General features: G+C 51.4%; 1 protein-coding gene across 2 annotated transcripts in view; it reads left to right on the top strand.

Moving 5' to 3' along the window:
* Positions 1-21,816, top strand: part of CCDC88B (coiled-coil domain containing 88B) — a 26,909-nt gene that overhangs the window by 1,837 nt on the left and 3,256 nt on the right. For both annotated transcript variants that reach the window (XM_027856259.1, XM_027856260.1), the window contains exons 6-24: positions 88-171; positions 892-1,035; positions 1,434-1,579; positions 1,808-1,889; positions 2,166-2,324; positions 2,972-3,118; positions 3,270-3,378; positions 4,438-4,574; positions 4,708-5,895; positions 7,575-7,702; positions 8,122-8,233; positions 10,839-10,970; positions 11,053-11,193; positions 14,865-15,121; positions 17,250-17,393; positions 17,614-17,800; positions 17,892-18,037; positions 18,420-18,518; positions 18,711-18,865. In XM_027856259.1, coding sequence (XP_027712060.1) covers positions 88-171; positions 892-1,035; positions 1,434-1,579; positions 1,808-1,889; positions 2,166-2,324; positions 2,972-3,118; positions 3,270-3,378; positions 4,438-4,574; positions 4,708-5,895; positions 7,575-7,702; positions 8,122-8,233; positions 10,839-10,970; positions 11,053-11,193; positions 14,865-15,121; positions 17,250-17,393; positions 17,614-17,800; positions 17,892-18,037; positions 18,420-18,518; positions 18,711-18,865 — 3,697 coding nt within the window. The remainder of the gene's footprint in view (positions 1-87; positions 172-891; positions 1,036-1,433; positions 1,580-1,807; positions 1,890-2,165; positions 2,325-2,971; positions 3,119-3,269; positions 3,379-4,437; positions 4,575-4,707; positions 5,896-7,574; positions 7,703-8,121; positions 8,234-10,838; positions 10,971-11,052; positions 11,194-14,864; positions 15,122-17,249; positions 17,394-17,613; positions 17,801-17,891; positions 18,038-18,419; positions 18,519-18,710; positions 18,866-21,816) is intronic.

Genomic DNA, 21,816 nt, shown 5'->3' with positions numbered 1-21,816 from the left:
GGGGCATCTCTGTAGGGGTGGATTGGCTGAGGGGTCATAAATGGGGATCCCTTCTCCCAGATAACTCCCCCTCTTCCTCCTCCACAGTGTGAACACCGGGAACTCTTTATTCGGCACATCCAGGGACTCAGCCTTGGGGTGCAGAGTGAGCTGGCAGCTGCCATCCAGGAGGTAAGCCCCACCTAGCCTGGGCCTTCCCCTCCTCCTCCTTCCCCACGGTCCAGGACCAGAGGGTCCCAGCTGGACAGGTCCTGGATTCATCGTGTCTTCACCTTATTCTCTAGATGGGGATACTGAGGCCCAGAGAGGGGAAGGTCACGCGGGTACTGAGCTGGTAGAGACCCAGCCCTGGAACCCAGGTTCTCTGGCTCCCCACCCAACATCCTTATCTCTCCACTGCACCCTGTTATCTTCCAAATGAGCCCTTATCAAAAGCCTGCTTGGTGCCAGGCCATGTGCCAGGCACAAAGCCAGGGGTTGCCTCCCAGGACCTTCCATTCTCTTGGGGGAGGGTCTACAGTATGAGTCAAGACAAGGCAGGAAGGGAAGGGGACCCTGGGCCCAAAGAGCGGTGAGGCTGTAGGAAGAGAGCAGGGTTTGGGGCTAAAAGGACCTGGGTTCAAATACCAGCTTGGCTGTCCAGCCTTGTGACACTGAGAAGAATCTCAGCTGAGAAGCCCAGAGGGCTTTCTGGAGGAGGGGGCACTGAGCCAGCCATGAAGGAAGAGCCAGATTTCCATAGATAAGTGCTTTGTGCTCCAGCCTGCGGTGGGGGCTTGTGGTAAAGCAGGGAGAGGCCCAGCCTGGGCGTTGTATCCCCAGCTGCAAAGGCTAAAGTTCTTGGGCCCCCTCTGCAGGCTAGCCCAAACCTAGCTCTCCCTCCATCCCCAGGTGAGCCAGCCAGGTGCAGGCATGGTGCTGGCCCTGGCAGGGCCTGAGCCAGGGGAGCTGGCCGGCCCAGAGCTGGAGCTGCTGGTCCGAAGCCACATGGAGGCCTTAGTGAAGCTGGCGAGGGAGCGAGACCGGACAGCCCAGGTACGGAGCAAAGTCCAGGCCAGGCCTGGGCTGTGGGCAGGGGCAGGCCAAATCAGGAATTGTGGTGTGGGAGCCTGGGGGCAGCTGGGTGCTGGGGCCAGTGCTGGAGGGGCCTGGGATTGTCCCGGTGAAGTTATGACAGCGATGATAATAATAATTGCTCATGTTTTATTTGGGGCATCTTATCTCAGAGGAGCTGGGCTCGGGTGAAGCAACAGGAACCCAACTCTGGAGCCCCAGAGGGCAGAGGTAGCTGGAGGTGGGGGCTAGGGTCCTAGGTCCTAGGAGGATGGGGGCAGGAGTCTGGGGTCACTTTGTCTGTTGTGGGTTTGGTGGGGACAGAGAAGGGCATGGTGACTCCTCCTGTCCTTACACGGAGCCCATTCCCACCCCCTCAGCGCCTGGCAGAAATGCTGCAGGAGCAAGAGGTGCCCTCCCTCCAGCCAGAACCCCCCCAGGGGGTGTCTCAGGAGGGACCTCACCACCACCTCACTCTGCAGCTGGCAGATGCCAAGGCCCAGCTCAGGAGGCTGAGGCAGGAGCTGTGAGTGACGCCGCTCTTAGGAACAGCTGAGGGAGAGGAGCCAAAGTTGGGGAACTAGACCGGCTGGAGGGGAGGAGCCAGAGCTGGGGGGCTGGGGCTGGCTGGAGGGGGGGGGCCGGGGGCAGGGCGGGGGGGATGGGCAGTTAATGGGGGGGGCTGGGCAGTGAATTCTCAGGGGCCTCCCATGACCACAGTGCCCCCTCACCGCCTCTGTCCCTCTTTTTCCAGGGAAGAGAAGGCTGAGGAGTTGTTAGACTCCCAGGGGGAGGTGCAGGGGCTGGAGTCTGAGATCCGGAGGCTGCGGCAGGAGGTAGGGCCCCTCCCCCCCCCCCCCCCCCCCCCCTCCCCCTCCCCCTCCCCCGCTGCCTTTGAGGGGCTCTCCTCCCCTGGCTCACCCTGCATGCCCACTCCATCCTTGACCCTAGGCCTAGGCCTGGCAGCCCTCCTTCTGCTGGACTTCCCTCCTTCTCCCTGGGCTCTGGCATCCTTTTTGCCACTGCCCTACGCCCTCCATGCTCTCCCCAGGCCTGAAGGGACGCGCCCCTCTGCTCCCTGTCCTATTCCCAGCTTCCTCTTTGCTCTGCAGGCCCAGGTGCTGTCAGGCCAGGCCAGGAGAGCCACTCTGTACCGAGAGGAGGCCGAGGTGCTTCGGGAACGGGCGGGGCGGCTGCCCCGGCTGCAGGAGGACCTCCGGAGGTGCCGGGAGAGGCTCCATGTGGCCGAGGCTTACAAGGGCCAGCTGGAGGTGAGGGAGGTGGGATGGGGGCGGGGCCTGGCCATTAAGTAAGGTCCAGGGGGAGGATCCTACGTAGAGAGGTGGAAGGATCCTTACAGTCCAGAGTCCTTCATCTGACAGATGGGGAAACTGAGGCCCAGAGCAGTTATTTGCCCAAGGTCATACGGCTAATAAGTGGCAAAGACCAGACTTCCCTTTCTCAGGTATAGGATTCTGGCCAAGGGGCTAAAGGCAGCATGGTCTGATGGGTAGTAAGAATGTCATGGGTTCAACTCCTGACTCCTACTAGCTGTATGCGCCACTGGAGAAGTCCCCTAACCTCTGGGTGCAGATGGGGGTGATAAATAGAACTTACATCACAGGTTGTTGTGAGAACTAAATCACCTCAAGTATGAAAAGGTCTCTGCACATGTTAAATACTAATCAATGTGAGCTTCTGTTGTTATTGTTAGTATCTGTGTAGGGCCTGGGATAGGCTGTGTAGGGTAGTGGAGATTTGAAGCCGGACGACTGAGTTTGAATCCTCACTCTGCTACTAAAGACCTAGGACAGGTCCTAGCCTCTCTGGGCCTCAGTTTCCCCTTCTGTGTAGCCAGGGGCTTATAGTAGACAGTCTCCAGGAATAGGCCTGTTCCTGATCTGGTCTGCCTTCCCAGGAGGAGCGGGCCCTGTCAGGAGCTCTGGAGGCTGCCCGGGCATTGCTGGAGGAGCAGCTGGAAGGCGCCCGGGAGCGCTGCTCACGTCTCCATGAGACCCAGAGGGAGAACCTCTTGCTGCGGGCACGGCTTGGGGAGGCACAAGTGGTGAGGGCAAGATGACCCCGACCCCGATCCCGGGTGGCTTCCAAACTGAGTGGCTCCTAACTCTGAGACCCCTTGGCCCAAACAGATACTAAGGGGCTCTTGTGTGCTGTGTGTGGGGGTAAGAAATCCTTTCTCTCTTGGGGATCCCCAGGAGTTGGAATCCGCCCGACAACAGCTAGACCACCTGGTAGAAGAGAATGTGGCACTGGAGGCGGAGTTGAGATGGACCCTGCATCCAAGCCCCAGCTCCCCTGGGGATGGTGAGAGGGGCGAATAGAGGGTGGAGGAGGGGGAGGAATGACTGTTGGGTCTGGTGGGAAGAGCCAGTGGCGTCTGGAGTCAAAGGGCCTGGGTTCCATTTCTAACTCTGCTTCTTCCCATCTGTATGATGTTGGGCAATTCGCTTAACCTCTCCTGGCCTGTTTCCTTTGTTGGAAGGTTTGGTGTAGAGGCTCTACTACCAGCCAGAGATGTAGCAAGTAGTTTTGACACCTGGGGCAAGCAGCAAGTCTTCAGATCAGCTTTGTAACTTGCGATGTGAAAAAGCAATCACACCACAAGTAATTAGGACAATTTCAGTCAAGGGGGAGGAGGGATCAGTTACCATAGTGATTCATAGGTTACCATAGTGGTGCACAGCTGGGTATCATGAACAATGTTCATTTTCTATTTTAACTAATTGTCATTATTATTGTTATTATTATTTTTTTTCGTGAGGCGATAAGGGTTATGTGACTGCCCAGGGTCACACAGCTAGTAAGTGTCAAGTGTCTGAGGCTGCATTTGAACTCAGGTCCTCCTGACTCCAAGGCCGGAGCTCTATCCACTGCGCCACCTAGCGGGCCCTTTAACTAATTATTCTTGTGAAGTAGTGGGCTCACTTAGTAACCAAGATTGATTGTTTCTGCACCATTGGTGTCAGTCAGTCAGGAAGAATTGATTAAGTGATTATTATGTGTCAGGCACCGGGTTAGAGCTGTAGGAGGGCATGCGTTCAGTTTTTGCATTTGCTAAATTTTGCTGCCCTAGGACCGAACTCCGGTCACCCTTTCCTAGTTCCAGCTCTGCCTCTGTCTGTGTTTAAATCTGGGACTCTCCTTCTCTTGCTTGAGCCAATGTGGTGACAAAGGTGAAGACGTTTTGGTCAGAGCCTCGGCTCTCTAGGCAAGGCTTATTCAGTTAAGATGACCACTCTTCCTCACGTGGCTGCCAAGGAATCTGTGCTCACGTTTGGGTGTGAGAGCTGCAGCTGTGGGCCTCTGATGAGTGGGGCTCAGGATCTCTGAGATCCTGACGTTACCCCCTTCTCCCTCCCCCAGCACCGCAGCCTTGCTGGGCCCCCTCACTGCAGGACGAAGTGCGAGAGGTGGAGGTGGGGCGTCTCCGGAGCTTGGAGCAAGAGAACCGGGAGCTTCGAGGCCAGCTTCGGGAGCTGAAGGCAGGGAGATGGAGCCAGGTATGCTCTCAATGGCTCTCAGCCTCCGCACTGGGCCCAGTTCCTAAGCCACTGAGCCCTCTCCTTCCCTACCCTCCCTCTCTGATGTCTTGTCTACTTCCATGTTTTTGTTTTGTTTTTGTTTTTTCTCCAGCCTCCCTTAACTGAGGTGGAAGATGAAGAGTCAGAGGTCCCCAAGCTGGAGGAACGCAACCAGGTCCTGGAGCCCTCAGGGCTCCGAGATATCCCAAAGACGAAGAATGAGCCCCCACCGGTGTTGGCCTCTCTTGGTGACGGTCATGGAAAATCTCTCCCAGTCTCAGAAGGGTCTGTGTTGGAGTGCAGCAGGCCCTCAGACTCTCCAGATGCCTCTGGGGAAGCAGGGAAACCAGTCCGATCTCAGGACCTGGATGCGTTGGCCTTGACTCAGCAGCAGTCGAAAGGGAAAGCTGTCCAAGAAGAGCTCCACGGGAAGAGTCTAAGAGGAGAGATTTCCCTCCAAGGGGAAACGGAGGCTGGGGACTTGAAAAGCAAGGCCTCGAGTGCTCAGCCTAAACCCTTGGAACGGCAGAGTGAGGGGCAGCCGGGGGGCCAGCCTCCCAGTCCAAGGCTGGAGGCGGTGCAGGGAGACGAGGAACATGGAGAAGTCAAGCCCGTGGTCCAAGAGCAGAGACTGGAGTGTGAGGTCCAGGTTCAGGAGGGGCAAGCAGGGGAAGATGGGGACTGGGAAAGGGAACAGCAGGCGCTGAAAGGAGACATAGAGAGTCTGAAGAGGGCCATGGAGGCTTTGGAGAAAGAACGCGAATCTCTGAAGGGAGAAGTGGAGGCTGGGGAACAGAGACTGAAGGCCTTGAATGGGGAGCGTGAGGCTTGGAGAGAAGAGCAGGAGGTCCAGGGACAGAGGCTGGATGCTCTGGAAAGGGAGCTGGAGAGCCTTCGGCATGAGCGGGAGACCCTTCGGGGTGAGCTGGAGGCCCAGGGGAGGAGGCTGGAGGCCCGGGGAGAGGAGGCTGCCCGGCTCGGGGAGGAGCTGGCCCGGGCTAGGAAGGCTGAGGCCGAGGCACACTCTGAGGCCGAGGCTGAGGCTCGGGAGCGAGAGGGGCTCCGAGAGGCCCTAGAGGCTGCTGGGCGAGAGTTGGAGGCCGCAGGGCGGGAGCGAGAGGCTCTGGCCGAGGCTCTGGGAGCTGCTGGCCGGGAGCGAAGGCAGTGGGAACGCGAGGGCCCCAGGCTGCGGGCCCGGGCAGAGGCGGCTGAGCAGAAGCTGCTGGAGCTGGAGAGTGAAGAGAGAGCCCTGCGGGGTCAGGCTGAGAAGGAGCGGCAGGTGGTGGAGGCCGTGAGAAAGGTAACGGAATCCGTCATCCCCGTCTCTGGCCACCGCCTGGCTGATCCCCTCTCACTCTTGTTCCTCTGTTTCTTGAGGACCACCAGCTCCACCAGGTAGGCTAGACTAGCCGTGCCTCCTCTCTCCCTTCACTGACCGGTGCCGTGCGGTGTAGACACAAGAGCACTGGGTCCAGATGGAGGAGCTCTGCCGCTGACCAGCTGGGCAGCCTTGGACTGGTCATTTTCCATCAGGCCTCTGTTTCTCCATCTGTACAATAGGGAACTAGACTAGTCCTTTTTTAAGAAAAAAAATTTTCATTCTGAGCTTATAGTAAAAGAAAATCAGCATTTCCATATGCATAGTAGGACTGAAAAAGAGGATTGTGCAGGAAACTCTGCATCTCTTGTTATAAACTCCTCCTGCAGCTTTCAAAGCTGTCCTTCTAGTCTGTGCTTCCTTCTGGCCTTCCTTCAGTCCTTTCTTCTCTGCAGTTTTAATCATCTTTTTTTTTTTTTTCGTGAGGCAATCAGAGTTAAGTGACTTGCTCAAGGTCACACAGCTAGTAAGTGTCAAGTGTCTGAGGCTGGATTTGAACTCATCCTCCTGACTCCGAGGCCAGAGCTTTATCCACTGCGCCACCTAGCTGCCTCTCTCTGCAGTTTTAAAAAGAGATGCCTCAATGACCTTCTTCACCTCCTCTCCCCTCCCCTCCCCTCCTGTCCTCAACTCCAAACCAATTTTGTATAGTTGATCAGAAGATTTTCCCTATGGAGGGGAAATTTGCCTCTCTGCCCTCCCCCTTTCCCTTCTGCCTTCTGGGTGTAAGCAGAATAAGCCGTAATGATGGGAGAAACAACACAGTTACTACGTAGCAGAGTCAGGATTCAAATTCAGGCCTCCAGAGTCTAAGGGATTCTGTAGTTGCTGCCTCACTAGGGGTTGCAAGAAGAGGTTAGAATTCAGGGGTAGGGAACCTGTGGACTCTAGGTCCTCAAGTGTGGCCCCCTAGGTCCCCAAGTATGGCCCTCTAGGTCCTCAAGGCAGCTGGTCAGTTGATGGGGCTGCTAGAGAGGGGGTTCGTGTTCAGGTGCCTCGCTGCTCCCTGAGATCTGCTTGCTTAATCGTGCCTGAGCCGGACCTTGAACCAGGTTCTCATGGCGCCAGGTCTGGTGCTCTTACAAGACACTGCAGCACTTAACAGTTTAGGAGGCCCTACTCCTCCCTCCCTTAATTCAGCCAGTCAATAAACGTTTCTTAAGTGCTTACTCTGTGCCAGGCACTGTGCTAAGTGCTGATATTTTGCTCGGGCCCACTCGGTAGCGAGATGGACACAGCAGAGGCTGCTGTCGGGCTTTTACAGACGGGGAAACTCAGACTCTGGGGGTCATAGAATGTCAGGGCTGGAAGGGACCTTGAAGGAATCACCTAGTCACAGCCTCTCATTTGGAAGATGGGGAAACTGAGGCTCATGGTAAGGGTCCTGCAGGGACTGTCAGCCGTGTCTTGAGATGTCCAGTCTGAGGCCTGTCCTGGCTGCACCTTCCCCCTCCTTTTGGTCCAGCCTTCTTCCCACAGCTCTCTGGCCTGCCTTTGTCTAGCAGGGCCTCCTGGACTCCTTTCCCTAAGCTAGATTGCATGGAATGGTGGTTGGCTGGGCTCCCCGTCCTGGTGCTCACCTCCTAACCTTTGGTCACCAGGAGCTCCAGAAGGCCGCAGTTGAGAGTCAGCAGCTGAAAACCCAGGTGGAAAGGCTGCAGTTGGAGCTTGGGCAGGTGACCCAGGAGAGAGACACGCAGCTGAAAGAGCAGGAGAAGCACCAGGAGAGGTGGGGCTGGGCCCAGGAGGGATATGGGGAATGGAGACGGGATGGAGGGAGGGGAGGCAGAAAGAAGGAAGGTCAGCCCTGCGGTGGTGCGGGGGCAGCCCAGCAAAGGCACATTTCAACTCGACGTCAGGACAGACTTCTACCATCTGAGTTGTCCCATGTGGAATGGGCTGCTTCAGGAGGTAGTGAGGACCCGTTTCTGGAGGTGTTCATGCAGAGGCTGCATGGCCTCTCATTGGGGATGTTTTAGAGGGGATCCCTGTCCAGGTACGGCTTGGATTCAATGGGCTTTGAGGTTCCCTCTCACTCTGAAACACTGTGATTTTGGGCCTGGGGCTTGGGGCTGGGGGGGATAGCAGAGAGTTTAGCCTTAGGTTCGGGGGGTATGTGATGTCCTTCCTCCCTCTGTTCCTCGGCAGGACATACCAAGCTTTGGAAAAGCGTCTGGAAGAAGAGAGTGTGGTTGCCTTGGCCACCAAAGATGAGGAAATCATGTCTCTAAAGGCCAGGGTCCAGGGCCTGGAGGGTCAGGTGAGAAGTCATGACCCTCCTCTCGAGGGACTCCCCTTTCCCTCCTTGCATTTTCCTCCTTACCACCTTCTAGCCCTTAATTTTCTTTCTTTCTTTTTAAAAATAATTAATTAATTTATTTTTAGTTTTCAACATTCACTTCCATAAGATTTTAAGTTCCAAGTTTTCTCCCCCTTCCTCCCTCCCCGCCAAGATGGCGTACAGTCTGATATAGGCTCTGCATATTCATTCATATTAAATATATTTTCCCATTAGTCATGATGTAAAGAATAATTAGAACTAATGGGAGGAACCACGAGAAAGAAGCAATAAAACAAAACAACAAAGGAAAAGGAGAACAAATGGTGTGCTTCCAACCGCATTCAGCCTCCTAAGTTCTTTCTCTGGATGTGGATGGAATTTTCCATCGTGAGTCTTTTGGAGTTGTCTTAGATCCTTGAATTGCTGAGAAAAGCCAAGTCTATCAAAGTCAGTCATTGCACAGTGTAGCCCTTCATTTTCTTAATTTAACTTTAAAAATAAGTTTTATTGATGGCTTTTATTTTTATATCATTGTAATTTCTCGATATAATACCTCCCCCTTCATTGAGTATGACCTTGTCACAGAAACAGTTCAGCAAAGACAACTGAGACAAAGAGTCAATGTATTCAGCATTCGGCCCCCCTAGCCCCCCACCTCTCTTCAGAGACAAGGGAGGCTTCAGCACCTGTTTTCTAGGCCCTAATGGTTTTTCAGTTGCCTCTCTTGGTGTCATTTTAGTGATCTTTTCATTTATGTTGTTGTGGTCATTGTGTCTGTCATCCTTTTGACTTTGCTTACTTCACTCTGTATCAGTTCATATAGATCTTCTCATGTTTCTCAGAATTCCTCATTCATCCCTTCATTTCCTAGACTTAAAGTTTAGGCAGCTAGGTGGCACAGTGGATAGAGTGCCAGACCTGGAGTCAGGAAAACCTGGGTTCAAATCTGGCCTCAGTCACTTACTAGCTGTATGACCCTGGGCAAGTGACGTCACCTTGCTGGCCTCAGTTGCCTCATCTGTGAAATGTGTTGGAGAAGGAAATGGCCAACCACTCCAGTATCTTTGCCAAGAAAGGCCGAATGGGGTCATGAAGATTCAGACACAATTGAAACAACTGAACGAGTTTCTCAGAATTCCTCATCCATGCCTTTGTTTTCCTAGACTTGGCCTTTATAGGACCATAGGTGTGAAGGTGGAAAAGCCCTCTGAGGCCATTTAGTCTAAGCCCCTCATTTGGTAGATGAGGAAACTGGTGTCTTGAGAGCTTCCTTAACTTGCTCCAGGCTGGCTGGGAGGTATGTGTCAGAGGTAGCGTGAGAGCCCAGGTCCTTTGAATCCAGGCAGCAGAGCTCTGTCTACTATATCTACTATATGGAAGGGACCTGAGAGGTCACCTAGCCCCACCCTAACCAACCGCAAAGCATCCTTCAAGCTCTGCTCGAAGACCTACGGACATAAGGGCATCACCAAACTGAGGGCTGCCCAATTCGCTTTTAGAGACGCTGAACAAAAAACGTGGTCTCCCTGTAACCTCCCGCCATTGGATCTAGTTTTGTCCCCCGGGGCTCTGTAAGTCAGAGGGGCTGCTGTAAGGCATGAGTGGGAAAGACGTGGGCAGAGCTCTGCAAACCTCCATGGCCCATTGAATGTTCACTGTTGTGGTTTGGGGCAAAGTCTGCCAGGAACATGCCCGCCTCTCGGGATTCCCCTCCTTCTAGAGCATCCTTCTGACGCCTGGCCAGTCCCTACGTGGTTGTGTGGTCTAGGGAGCGGCCCCCACAGTTTCCAGTAATGAAGCACATGACTTTTGAGTGTGTGGCCCCTTTTGTAGCGTTAATTACATTCAATGGTTAATTACAATTACAGTCCCTAGTTGAGTTGATCGATGGATCAGTTGATTGATAAGCATTTATTGATTGTGTCTATGTGTCAGACGCCGCGGTAGGTGCTGGAATCAGGTCCTGCCCTTAAGAAGTTTACATTTTATTGGGAGAGACAGCATGTACATGTGTATGTATGAGTGTCTGCATGTAGATTATGCACGTATGCATGTACATGGATACAGAGTGGTCGAGAGGACATGCTTGCACCTGTGGGGTGGGGGGCAGGGTGGAAGAGGAGAGGTGAGCTTTGAAGGGCACTGGGCGTTCTAGGATGTGGAGTTTAGGGGAGAGAGCACTTCAGGCTTGGGTGAGAAGACTGGGTAGAGAGAAGTCTGGTTTGGCTTAATTCTAGCGTGCACAGGAGAGCAATGGGAGAGAAAGCTGGGATGGCAGGTCGAGGCCAGGTTGTGGGGAGTTTTAAATGCCAAACCCCAGGGCCCATCAGGGTTTACTGAGAAGGGGCCTGGCCTGGTCAGACCCAAGCTTTGGGCAGATCCCTTTGGCAGCAGAATGGAGGATGGATTGGAGAGGGGGCCTGCCGCAGTAGTGCAGGTGACAGATGATGGGAGCGTGGGCCAAGGTGGGAGCTGACGGGGTGGCAGGAGGGTGCAATCTGAGCCTGGGATCTTGGTCTGTGCACCCCCCTTGGGCTCTCCTCCTTCTCCTAGAGCTGAGCCTGTGGGGGTCTTCTGCTTGCAGCTCCAGTGCCAGGTTTCCTTGGGGCTGAAGGCAGAGGAGCCCCCGGGGCCAGGGGGAGCCAAGGAATGCCCCGCTGCGGCGCAGGCGGTCCAGGAGACACTGAGCGGGCGGCTCATCATGGTGGAGCGCAGTGTGAGTTGGGGTCTGGGCATGGCTGTGCTGGGACAGGTGGGTGAGCTGACGTGACCCGACCACGCTTCTCCTCCCTGGACAGAACGCAGCCCTGGCAGCTGAGAAGGCTGCCCTGCAGGGGCAGATGAGGCAGCTGGAGGGCCAGGTGGGGACCTTGCAGGGACGGGTCCAGGAGCTGCAGCTGCAGAATCATCGGGCCCAGGAGCAGAGCAGCCAGCTCCAGGTGAGTCCCCTCTCCCGGGCCCACCCAGGGAGGACCCTTCTGGCTCTGGGTCTATGACCCCATGACCCTCTTCAGCCTTCATCTTCTTCCCTTCCCTATCACCTCCTCCATCTCTCTGCCCCTTCCTCCCTTCCCTCTTCCTGTCTCTCTCCATTAAGGAAAGCGCAGAATCCAGGAATAAAGGTGATGGATGGTCAGTCCCATTGACCTCTGTCCTGGTCTCACAGCCTCCGGAGACTTTTTTCTCCCTTATTTTAAAAATTGTTTTTTTAAAATTTTCAAGTAACATGTACTTTAAAAATTAATCTGTCCCTCTCCCCTTCCCTCCATCAAGCACATTTTCAAAAATAAAACAAAAACCTCACCAAAAAATTCACACATTAGCCTTGTCAGAAAATGCATGTCTCTTTCAGCATTTTAATGTTATCACCTTTTTCAGGAGGTGAGAAGTGTTTTCATCTTCCTTCACTTGGCCTCGTGCATTACGATTTCCTTGATCAGAGTTCTAAAGTCTTTCAAAGTCCTTTTGTTCTATAATGTTGTTATTGTATAAAGTGTCCTTCTGGCTCTGCTGGCTTCCCTCTGCATCTGTTTTAAATAGCGCAACAGAATTCCACTGCATACATGTACCATAATATGTTTAGCCATTCCCCAAGAGGAAACCCCCTTAATTTCCGCTTTTTGGTGGCCACAAAAAGAGCTGCTACAAATATATTTTTGCACATATAGATTCTTTTCCTCTTACTTTGATTTCTTTGGAGCATAGGCCTAGTAGTGGTTTAGCTGGGTCAAAGGACATGCAGAGTTTGGTAATTTTTTTGGACGTAGTTCCAAATTGCTTTCTAGGACTGGACCAATTGATTCACAGCTCTGCCAACAGTGTATACATGTACCTAGTTTTCCATAGCCCCTCCATGATTGGTCATTTTCCTCTTTAATTATCTTTGCTCATCTGGTAAGAGTGAGATGGAACTTCAAATTTAATTTGTATTTTTCTAATCGTGAGTGATATAGAGCATAGTTGTTAGTAGCTTGAATTTCTTGCTTTGGAAATGACCCACTCATATCCTTTGATCATTTACCTATTGGGGAATGACTCTCAGTGTTAGAAATTTGAGTCAGAGGGGCAGCTAGGTGGCGCAGTGGATAGAGCACCGGCCCTGGATTCAGGAGGGCCTGAGTTCAAATCTGGCCTCAGACACGTAATACTTACTAGCTGTGTGACCCTGGGCAAGTCACTTAACCCTATTGCCTAGCCAAAAAAAGAAAAAAAAGGAAAAAGAAATTTCAGTCAGTTCCATTTATATCTTGGAAATGAGAGAAACTCGTTGCAAGAATTTTTTTTCCTAATTACTTTTCCCTTTTTAATCTTTACTGTATTAGCTTTGTTTATGCAAATAATTTTAAATTTACTGTAATCAAAAACGGTCCAGTTTATCTGGGGTGATCATCTATCACTTGTTTGGTCAGGAAGACTTTTCCTTTCCGTAGATCAATGAGGTAATTTCTTCCTTGTTCTTCTAACTTGTTCCTGATGTGACTTTTGGTATCTAAAGTCATGTATTCATTGGGAGCCTACCTTGGTGTATGGTGGGAGATGCTGTTCGAAAACGAGTTTCTGCTGTCCCGTTCTCCCAACCGTTTTTGTCAGATAGTTTCCTCAGTAACTGAGGTCTTTGAGTTTATGAAACAGGATGCTTCTGTGTTTGTTTGCCTTTGTATGTGGTCTACTTAATCTGTCCCACTGTTTTTTTTTTTTTAAACCAGTACCCAATCATTTTAATGACTGCTGCTTTGAGATCCCATACTGCTATGTCTGAGATGCCATACTGATAGAATCCCTTCCTTCCTACTCCTACTTTTTTCATTATTACCCTTGAGATTCTTAACTTTCTGTTCCTCCTTATGAATTTTGTTACTGTTTTCTAGCCCTATAATTTTTTTGTGAGTTTGGTACAGTACTGACTAAATAAATAAATAAATTTAGTTAGTATTGTCCTTTTTATTATATCGGTTCCACCTACTCACGAGCAGTGAATGTTTCTCTATTTAGGCTTCTTTCTTTCTCTTTCTTCCCTCCTTTCCTTTTTTATTTTTTAATTTAAAAAAAATTTCTTTTTTTTAAGATTGGGTCTCTCTATCTTGCCCAGGCTGGAAAGGCAGTGTCCTGATTCCACTGCTGATTGGCACAGAGACTTTGACCTACTCTGATTTCAGCTGGGCTGTTCCATCCTTCCTTAGGCAGCCTGGTGCCCCCTCCCCCAACAGTGACTCCACATTTTTGGTGCCAGACTTGGAAAGCTCTCCCTTTGCTCTAGCCCACTGCCTCTTAGAACCTCAGAGCTCAGGTGGTACGCCAGCCTCAGTTTCCCCGGGAGCAGGGATTATAGCTATGGGTCACCGTACCTGGTGGTCTGTCTTTATTTCTGCAGAGTGTTTTCCAGTTAGATTCCTGTAGTATCTGGGTGAATCTTGTAATATACTCTTCCAAGTATTTAATAATTTCCGTATTTATTTTGAATGGAATTTTTCTTCCTAGTTCTTCTTCCTTGTGTTTTGTGGGTTGTATAATGCTGATGATTTATATGGATTTATCTTACATCGTTCAACTTTACTGAAGTTATTAATTATTTAAATTAATTTTTGGATGACTCTCTTACTACACCATTATATCACCTGCAAAAATGATATTTTGTTTCCTCTCTCCCTATGCGTATTCCCTCAATTTCCTTTTTCTGTCTTTTTGCTACAGCTAGCATTTTATTTTTTAATTTTTATTTTCAAATTTTTTTTTGCTTTTTGGTGAGGAGAGCAGGGTTAAGTGACTTGCCCAGGGTCACACAGCTAGTAAGTGTCAAGTGTCTGGGGCCAGATTTGAACTCAGGTCCTCCTGACTCCAAGGCCAGAGCTCTGTACACTGTGCCACCTAGCTGTCCATTACAGCTAGCATTTTCTAACACTACTGGTGATAATGTGTGTCCTCACTTTACCCTCCATTACATGCAACATTTGCTTTTGGATTTAGATGATTACTACTTGCTATATTAAAGAAAGGGCTGTTTATTTCTATGGTTTATCCGGTTTTTGAATAGAAATGAATGTCGGATTTTGTCAAAAGCCTTTTCAGCATGTATTGATAAAATCACGTCATTTAAAAATGTGTGTTATTAAAATGGTTGGTTATATTTGTCGTCTTCCTCACGTTGAACCGCCTGCGTTCCTCAGATAAACATCCTACTATGTTGTTATGGCCTCCTTGCTGGTCTATTGGACTTCAGTCTCCTCTCTGGCACTGGATCCCTGTGGAACCTGGGGCACTTAGCTGAACCTCAGGCTTTTTCCTCCCTAAAATGAGGAGTTTGAATAGAGCCCTGAAGTCAGGAGAACCTGAGTTCAAATCTGGCCTCAGACCAAACACTTGACACTTACTAGCTGTGTGACCCTGGGCAAGTCACTTAACCTAAAAAACAACCAAAGAGAAGTTCCAGCAGCTGGTTTGAGAGGCAGGCCCCTTCCAGCTTGCGATCAGTGAGCCCGCTTACCTGTGTGCTCAGTTCACTCCGGAGGCCTCAGTCGCCCTGTCTGTGATTCTGACCATTATGGTGCCCTAGGATGATTACTACCTGTACTCCTTCTCTTCCTCTTCCCCTTCCTTCCTGACACACCCTCAGGCAGAGAAGGCTGTGCTGGAGACACAGGGCCAAGAGCTGCGGGAAAGACTGGGGGCTCTGGACAAGGAGATGCGAGGGGCGAGGCAGGAACAGGAGGCCGCGTGGCTCCAGCACCAGGCGCTGCTAAGGGACCACGAGGCTTTGGGGCGGCTGCAGCAGCGGCAGGAGGTGGAGCTGGAGGGGCTCCTGGGCCGCCACCGGGAGCTGAAGGCCACGCTGCGGGAGCTAGAGCTGTCCCACAAGGAGCTGCAGGGCAGGTGAGCCGAGCCCCCTGCCCCAGCCCCCTGGGGGACGTAAAATCTGTCGGCTAATCAGCTGACATTGATAAAGTGCTTCTTGTGGGCCAGGCTCCGGGCAGGCAAAGGGGAGCACAAGCAGCCCCTGCCCTCAACTCGAGGAGCTTACCTCCCCGTAGAGGAGATGACAGGTAGAGAAGTCTAGGCAAGATAATTCTGTGGCTGTAGAGGGGAGGGCATTAGCGGCTGGCGGTGGGGGGATCGACAGAGACCCCCTGCAGAAGGTGGCACGTGAACCGGCCGACACAGCCGGGGCACGCTTGGCGGCAGAGCGAAGGAGGGGAGCGGTCCATGCATGGGAGCAGCCGATGCAGAGGCACGCCGGGTGAGGAACGGTGGGCAGGCCACGACGTCTGCCCTGGACAGTGCGTGGAGGAGAATAACGTCTGGGGAGTCTGAAAGTATAGGAAAGGGCCGGGTTGTGAAGAGCTCTCGGTGACAGTCAGAGAAGTTGGTGCTTGACTGTGAAGGTAGCATGGTGCCATGGGAGTCTGCCGAGCGTGGGGGCACCTCAGGACCTGCGTGGAGGATGGAGGGTGAGACGGTGGTCAGGGAGGAGGCTGTTGTTAGGAGGGGCTGTGAGTGGACAGGAGGAGATACTGCGAAACTCTAATGCCTAGGACTTGGCGATGCATCGACTGGCCAGTTTTAAGAGGCGAGAATGACCGCGGGATTATGAGCCAGTATGCCTGGGAGGATCCGTGACAGTCACGGGAAAATCAGGACTAGGGGGAGACAATGAGTTGTGTTTGGGTCATGTTGAGTTCGAGACGTCTATGGGACTCATCCAGTTTAAAATGGACACTAGGCACTTTGTGACGTGGGATGATGGAGCTCAGGAGAGAAGTTAGGGCTGGCTGTGTAGATCTGGGAGCTGTCTGAATAGAAGTGATCATCGAGGGGCAGCTAGGTGGTGCAGTGCATAGAGCACCGACCTTGGAGTCAGAAGGACCTGAGTTCAAATCCAGCCTCAGACACACGACACTAGCTGTGTGACCCTGGGCAAGCCACTTAACCCCATTGCCTAACCAAAAAAAAAAAAAAAGAAAAAAGAAAAGAAAGGAAATGATATGGGAGCTGACGAGTGCAGAGGGAGAAGAGAAGAGGGCTGAGAAGAGGGTCTTGGCAGACACCTGTGATTAGCTGCACGATGTGGATGAAGATCCAGCCTATGAGATTGAGGAGGAAAGGTTGGGGGAGTGGGAGGAAATCCAGGAGAGAGCAGTATCCAGGAGGAATGAACAGTGGTGGCAGAGACCGAGGAGAGGTCAGGAAGGATGATAGGGAAGAGGCCATTGGATCAGGCAATCATGAGATCATTAGCAACTCTGAGAAACTGAGAAAGATGGTTTGCCAGGAGAGGCGGTGCTGGGTGGTGGAAAGAGAGCCGGACTTGGGGTCAGGAAGGGACTTTGATCCTTGCTTCTAACAATCCTCACTGAGCGGCCCTGAGTGAGCCAGTTCGGGTCAGACTAGATGGCCCTTACGGTCCTTTCCAGCATTAGCTCTCCACGGTCTTAGCGAACCAGCTGGTCCCATCAGCATTTATTATGCGCCTATTATGCATAAAGGCCCTTCTTAGGTTCTCAGGATATATTGTGGTTCAGTTTCTTCAGGTGTGTCTGGCTCTTTTGATCCCATTTGGGATTTTCTTGGCCGAGATACTAGAGGGCTTGCCGTTTCCTTCTCCAGCTCATTTTGCAGATGAGGAAACTGAGGCAAATAGGGTTAAGTGACTTGCCCAGGGTCCCAGAGCTAGTAAGCATCTGAGGTAGGATCTGAATTTGGGGAGATGAACCTTCCCAACTCCAGCCCTGGTGCTCTATCAACTGAGCCACCTGGCTGCCCATTAAGGATATAAAGGGATGACAAAGACATAGTTCCTTCCATTGAGAAACTTACATTCTATCGAAAATGTCAGTTATCATGTCGTCTACTCTCCTTAGGCAGATGGGGAAACTGAGGCCCAGGAATGGCTCTGGTCCTGCCCTCCTACCCTTTGAAGGATCTCAGTTTTGTCCCCACCCTGTCCGTGGGGGTGTGTTTCCTTCACACACCTGCCTCAGTTTCCTCACCCTCCAACCTGCAGGTATGAGCAGCTGCAGGCCCAAAGGGCCCAGGTGGAGGCCCAGGAGGTGGCTTTGCAGGCGGAGCGAGAGAGGCTGGCCCAGGACAGGCTGCACCAGAAGGGCCTGGAAGAGGAGCTCCGTCGGCTACAGAGCGAGCACGAGAGGTGCCGTCCTCTAGCTGAGTCACAATCCAGCCCCTTTGGTTCCCCATGCTCTGGCCTTAGTCTCCCTGGGCTGGTGAAGACCCTTTCCCTTCCCTGCAGAGAGTGGGCCCTGGGCATCCTGGTCCCCAGAAAGCATCCCTTGGGTCTGTCTGGGGCGGGAGGCTGGCCCAGGGAGAGGAGGAGGGGAGCGCTGCTCCCTGCTCACGCCTCATCCTCACAGGGCCCAGGTGTCCTTGGCCGATGCCTCCAGGGAGCGAGGTGAGCTGCAGGGTGAACGGGGTGAGTTGCGGGGCAGACTGGCCCGTTTGGAGCTGGAGCGGGCGCAGTTGGAGGCCCAGGGCCAGGGCCTCCGCGAGACCAACCAAAAGCTGGACCTCAGTGTCTGCCGGCTGACCACACAGTGCCAGGTGGGGCTCAGGGTCGTGGGGAAGCTGGGCTGTGGGCTTGGCCTCGGGCCTCACCATCACTCATCTCTTCTGGTCTGGGCTGGGGGCGCAGCTGCTGACCGAGCTGAGGGCCGCCCAAGAGGAGGAGAATCGGCAACTGCTCGCCGAGGTGCAGACACTGAGCCGGGAGAACCGGGGTCTCATGGAGCGGAGCCTGGAGAGCCGGGACCACCTGCACAGAGAGCAGCGGGAGTACCTGTGAGGGCTCCCCTCCCCCGACCTGGTCCATCCTGCCCCGCTCCCCAGCCCCCCTCCCTGGTCTTCACTCAGACCCCTAGACTTCCCATCGCAACCTGCCTGGCTCTCATGCCTCCCTGGGAAGTGGGGGTACAGTGGAGAGAGCTCTCACATTGGAGTCAGAAAAACCTGGGTTCAGATCCCGCCGCAGATACTGTCTATGTCTGAGCAGAGTCTGCCAAATTGAACTTTTCTAGAATTCTGTTGCAAGTTCCTTCACTTTTCTGGGCCTCAGTTTCCTCCTCTGTCATAGGAGGGCGTGGGTCCCTTCCAGCTCTAGGTCTGCGACCCTGTGACTTTTCCCTCCTTTCTGAGCCCCTCCACAATTCCTGTCTCTTTGCAGGGACCAGCTCAATGCTCTGAGACGAGAAAAACAGAAATTGGTGGAAAAGATCATGGACCAGTACCGAGTGCTGGAGCCGGGACCCCTGCCCCGGACCAAGTGAGTCCTCCCCTCTGACCTTGGCCTTGACCTTTGACCCACTTCTGCTTCAGGGGCCTTCCCCTTGTGCCCTGGCCTGAGGTGCCCACAGCCTTGGGTCCTTTTCACTACCCCATCTTCCTCTGGTCCTCCGGGACCCCTGGCCACCCTGTTCCCCGGACCCCATCTCTGTGCCTTCTTCCTCCCCACAAGGAAAGGCAGCTGGCTGGCAGACAAAGTCAAAAAGCTGATGAGACACAAGAGGGAAGGGGGACCCCGACCTGGGGCCGAGGGAGCCGGCAGCACCGAGAGCTTGGGAGGCCCCTTGGACGTGGAGCCCCCCGAGGGCAGGGAAGCCAGTGAAACAGGTGGGTCTGGGATTGAGCTGAGGCCGGGGAGTGGGGGGCTCGCATCGGCCCCACCATCGCCTCCAGCTCAGGTCCCCTTCACTGTAAGCCCAGTATCCGTGAACAAGAATGCTGGGGTGCTCATGTAAGGGTAAGACATCGTGGAACTGCCCGCCCATGACCTGCAACTTCTCCCGCCCCCACTGTAGACTGCAGCCCATCTACAACTTACAGGCTTAGCCGTCCTGGCTGGAGGACGAGGCTGGAGCGCTAACAGTAATGATAATAACTTGCCATTGGGTGAATTACCAATAATGATGGTGATATTTTCTGGGAGCTGAATCTGTGGCTTCATTGGTGCAGGGAGGTGCTGGTGAGGGCCTTCTGCTAGCAATGCAGGACGGGATTTTCTCTGGAGCCCAGGGCACTGAGAGGTTCAGGGACTTGTCTAGGGTAACGGAGTCACTGTGTGTCAGAGAACGGACGGGAACCCAGGCCTTCCTGATTCCAAGGCGTACTGGCAGTGGGTTAACAATAATGACATCAGCACAGTTCAGAGAAACACACAAAATCAAAAGAGAACAGGGCTAGGGGAGCAAAGAAGCCAGTGTTCTTACCATCTTGTAAAAGTTAGTATACACATCTGATTTTTCATCTTGTTATCTCTTGTTTTTACATCACCATCATTTCTGAATATCTCTCTCCCTCCACTCCTCAGTAAGCCACTCCTTGTAACAAAGGTTAAAAAAAGAAAAGGAAAGGGGCAGCGAGGTGGCACAGTGGATAGGGCACCGGCCCTGGAGTCAGGAGGACCTGAGTTCAAATCCAGCCTCAGACACATAACGCTTCCTAGCTGTGTGACTCTGGGCCAGTCACTGAACCCCAACTGCCTCACCCCCCCCCAAAAGAAAGAAAAAAAAAGGAAAGGAAAAAATCAATGAGTTCATCACAAGCAACCAGCCCATTAACTGTGTTTGATAGTGTACAACATACTCCACACCCCTAGTCCCACGCTTCTGCAAAGATGCCTTTCTTCAGCTCTTCTCTGAGGCTAACCTTGTATAATGGGCATTCGTGTCCTCATGTGGCATATGAGGCTAGGGGACTGAACTTTGGGTCGAGAAAACCTAGGTTTGAATCCCACCTCTGATAGTGGCCAGACCTTTGTCCTTATCTGTAAGACATAAGATTCCCTCAGATTTGTTTTCGGATAAAATGAGAGAATGTCTGTGAAGTCCTTTGCAAACCTTAAAAAGTGCTAGATATATGCTAGCCATAAATAAAATAATTGTGCCCAAGAGCACACGCAGCTTTCCACTCTTCCAAAGGCACCATTTTTTAACAGGAAAGGAAGGAAGGCTGTTCTGATCTCGGCCATCTGGAGCCAACATTGGCCATTATATTTGGGCAGAATCTGCTTGTCTTTCTTTCTTTTTTCTTTTTTCTTTTTATTTTGGCTAGGCAATGGGGTTAAGTGACTTGCCGAGGGTCACACAGCTAATAAATGTTATGTGTCTGAGGCCGGATTTGAACTCAGGTCCTCCTGAATCCAGGGCCGGTGCTCTATCCACTGCGCCACCTAGCTGCCCCTGCTTGTCTTTCAATGTTGTTTTCATTTGTTGTCACTCTTCTGGTCAGTTTATTTCCCTCTATATTTCCTCTTTTATTGATGTAAGTATTTAGAAAGAGAATTTTTCCCTTAAGTATTGCTTTGGCTGTGTCCCACACATTTTGGGGTGTTGTCTCATTTTTGTCATTATCTTTAATGAAATTATTGATTCTTTCCATGATTTGTTCTTTGACCCATCTATTCTTTAGGATTAAACTATTTAGCTTCCAATTAATTTTTAATCTCTGCTTCAAAGGTCCTTTATTGAACGTAATTTTATTACATTATGGTCAGAAGAGATGCATTGAATGTTTCTGCTTTTATGCATTTGTTTGTGACTTGTAAGCCTAGCTCTTTTGCCTTCTGGATATCCCATTTCAAGCCCTCTGTATCTTTATTTTATTTTTTTCCTCTGTATCTTTATAGTGGTGGCTGCTAAATCTTGAGTGATCCTGACTGTGTCTCTTGTGTGTGCGTACTTGAATTCTTTTTTTCTGGTTCCTTGCATATTTTTTCCTTGACGTGGGAGTGCTGGATTTTGGGTATTCTATTCCTGACAGTTTTTATGTTGGGGTTTCTTTAATGAGGTGATCAGGGGATTCGTTTAGTTTCTGTTTTGCCTTCTAGTTCTAGAATATCCGGGCAGTTTTCTTTTATGACTTCTTGAAATATGACGTCTAGTCTCTTTTTGTTGCTGTTCATAGCTGTCAGGTTCTTAAATTATCTCTCCTCAATCTGTTTTCCAGGTCAGTTTTTTTCCTTTGAGATATTTCACATTTTCTTCTATTTTTCCTCAGTCTTTTACTTTATTTTATTGTTTCTTGATGTCTCATGGAGTCATTAGCTTCCATTTGGTGAGTCTAATCTTTAAGGAGTTATTTTCTTCAGTGAGATTTTTAAATCTCTGTTCCTAAGCTACTAATTATTTTTTTTCTATCTTTTTTTTTTTTGTAGCTCTCATTTGTTTCTTAAAATCATTTTTAGTTTTTGGGTTTTTGTTAGGCAATTGGGGTTAAGTGACTTGCCCAGGGTCATACAGCTAGTAAGTGTCAAGTGTTTGGTCTGAGGCCAGCATTTTTAGTTTTAAAAACAGAAACAAAAACTTATTGCTTTAATTGTTCTAGGGATTCTTGTTGGACTTTTGTTCAGGTTGCATTTTTCTTTGAGGCTTTACTTGTAGATGTTTTCAAATAATTCTCTTCCTTGTCACCAAAATAACTCTTTAGGGTTGAGTTCTTTTTATGTTTGCTCATCCTTCCAGTCTACTTCTTGGTTTTGGACTCAGTGTTGGTGCTGGGCTTTGCATACTTCAGGGGGTGTGTGTGTGTGTGTGTGTGTGTGTGTGTGTGTGTGTGTGTGTGTG

This window comes from Vombatus ursinus, unplaced genomic scaffold (genome assembly GCF_900497805.2).
Source record: "Vombatus ursinus unplaced genomic scaffold, bare-nosed wombat genome assembly UNPS02011369.1, whole genome shotgun sequence".
In the NCBI taxonomy this organism is placed as follows: Eukaryota; Metazoa; Chordata; class Mammalia; order Diprotodontia; family Vombatidae; genus Vombatus; species Vombatus ursinus.
This window is presented reverse-complemented; position numbering and strand designations above follow the sequence as displayed.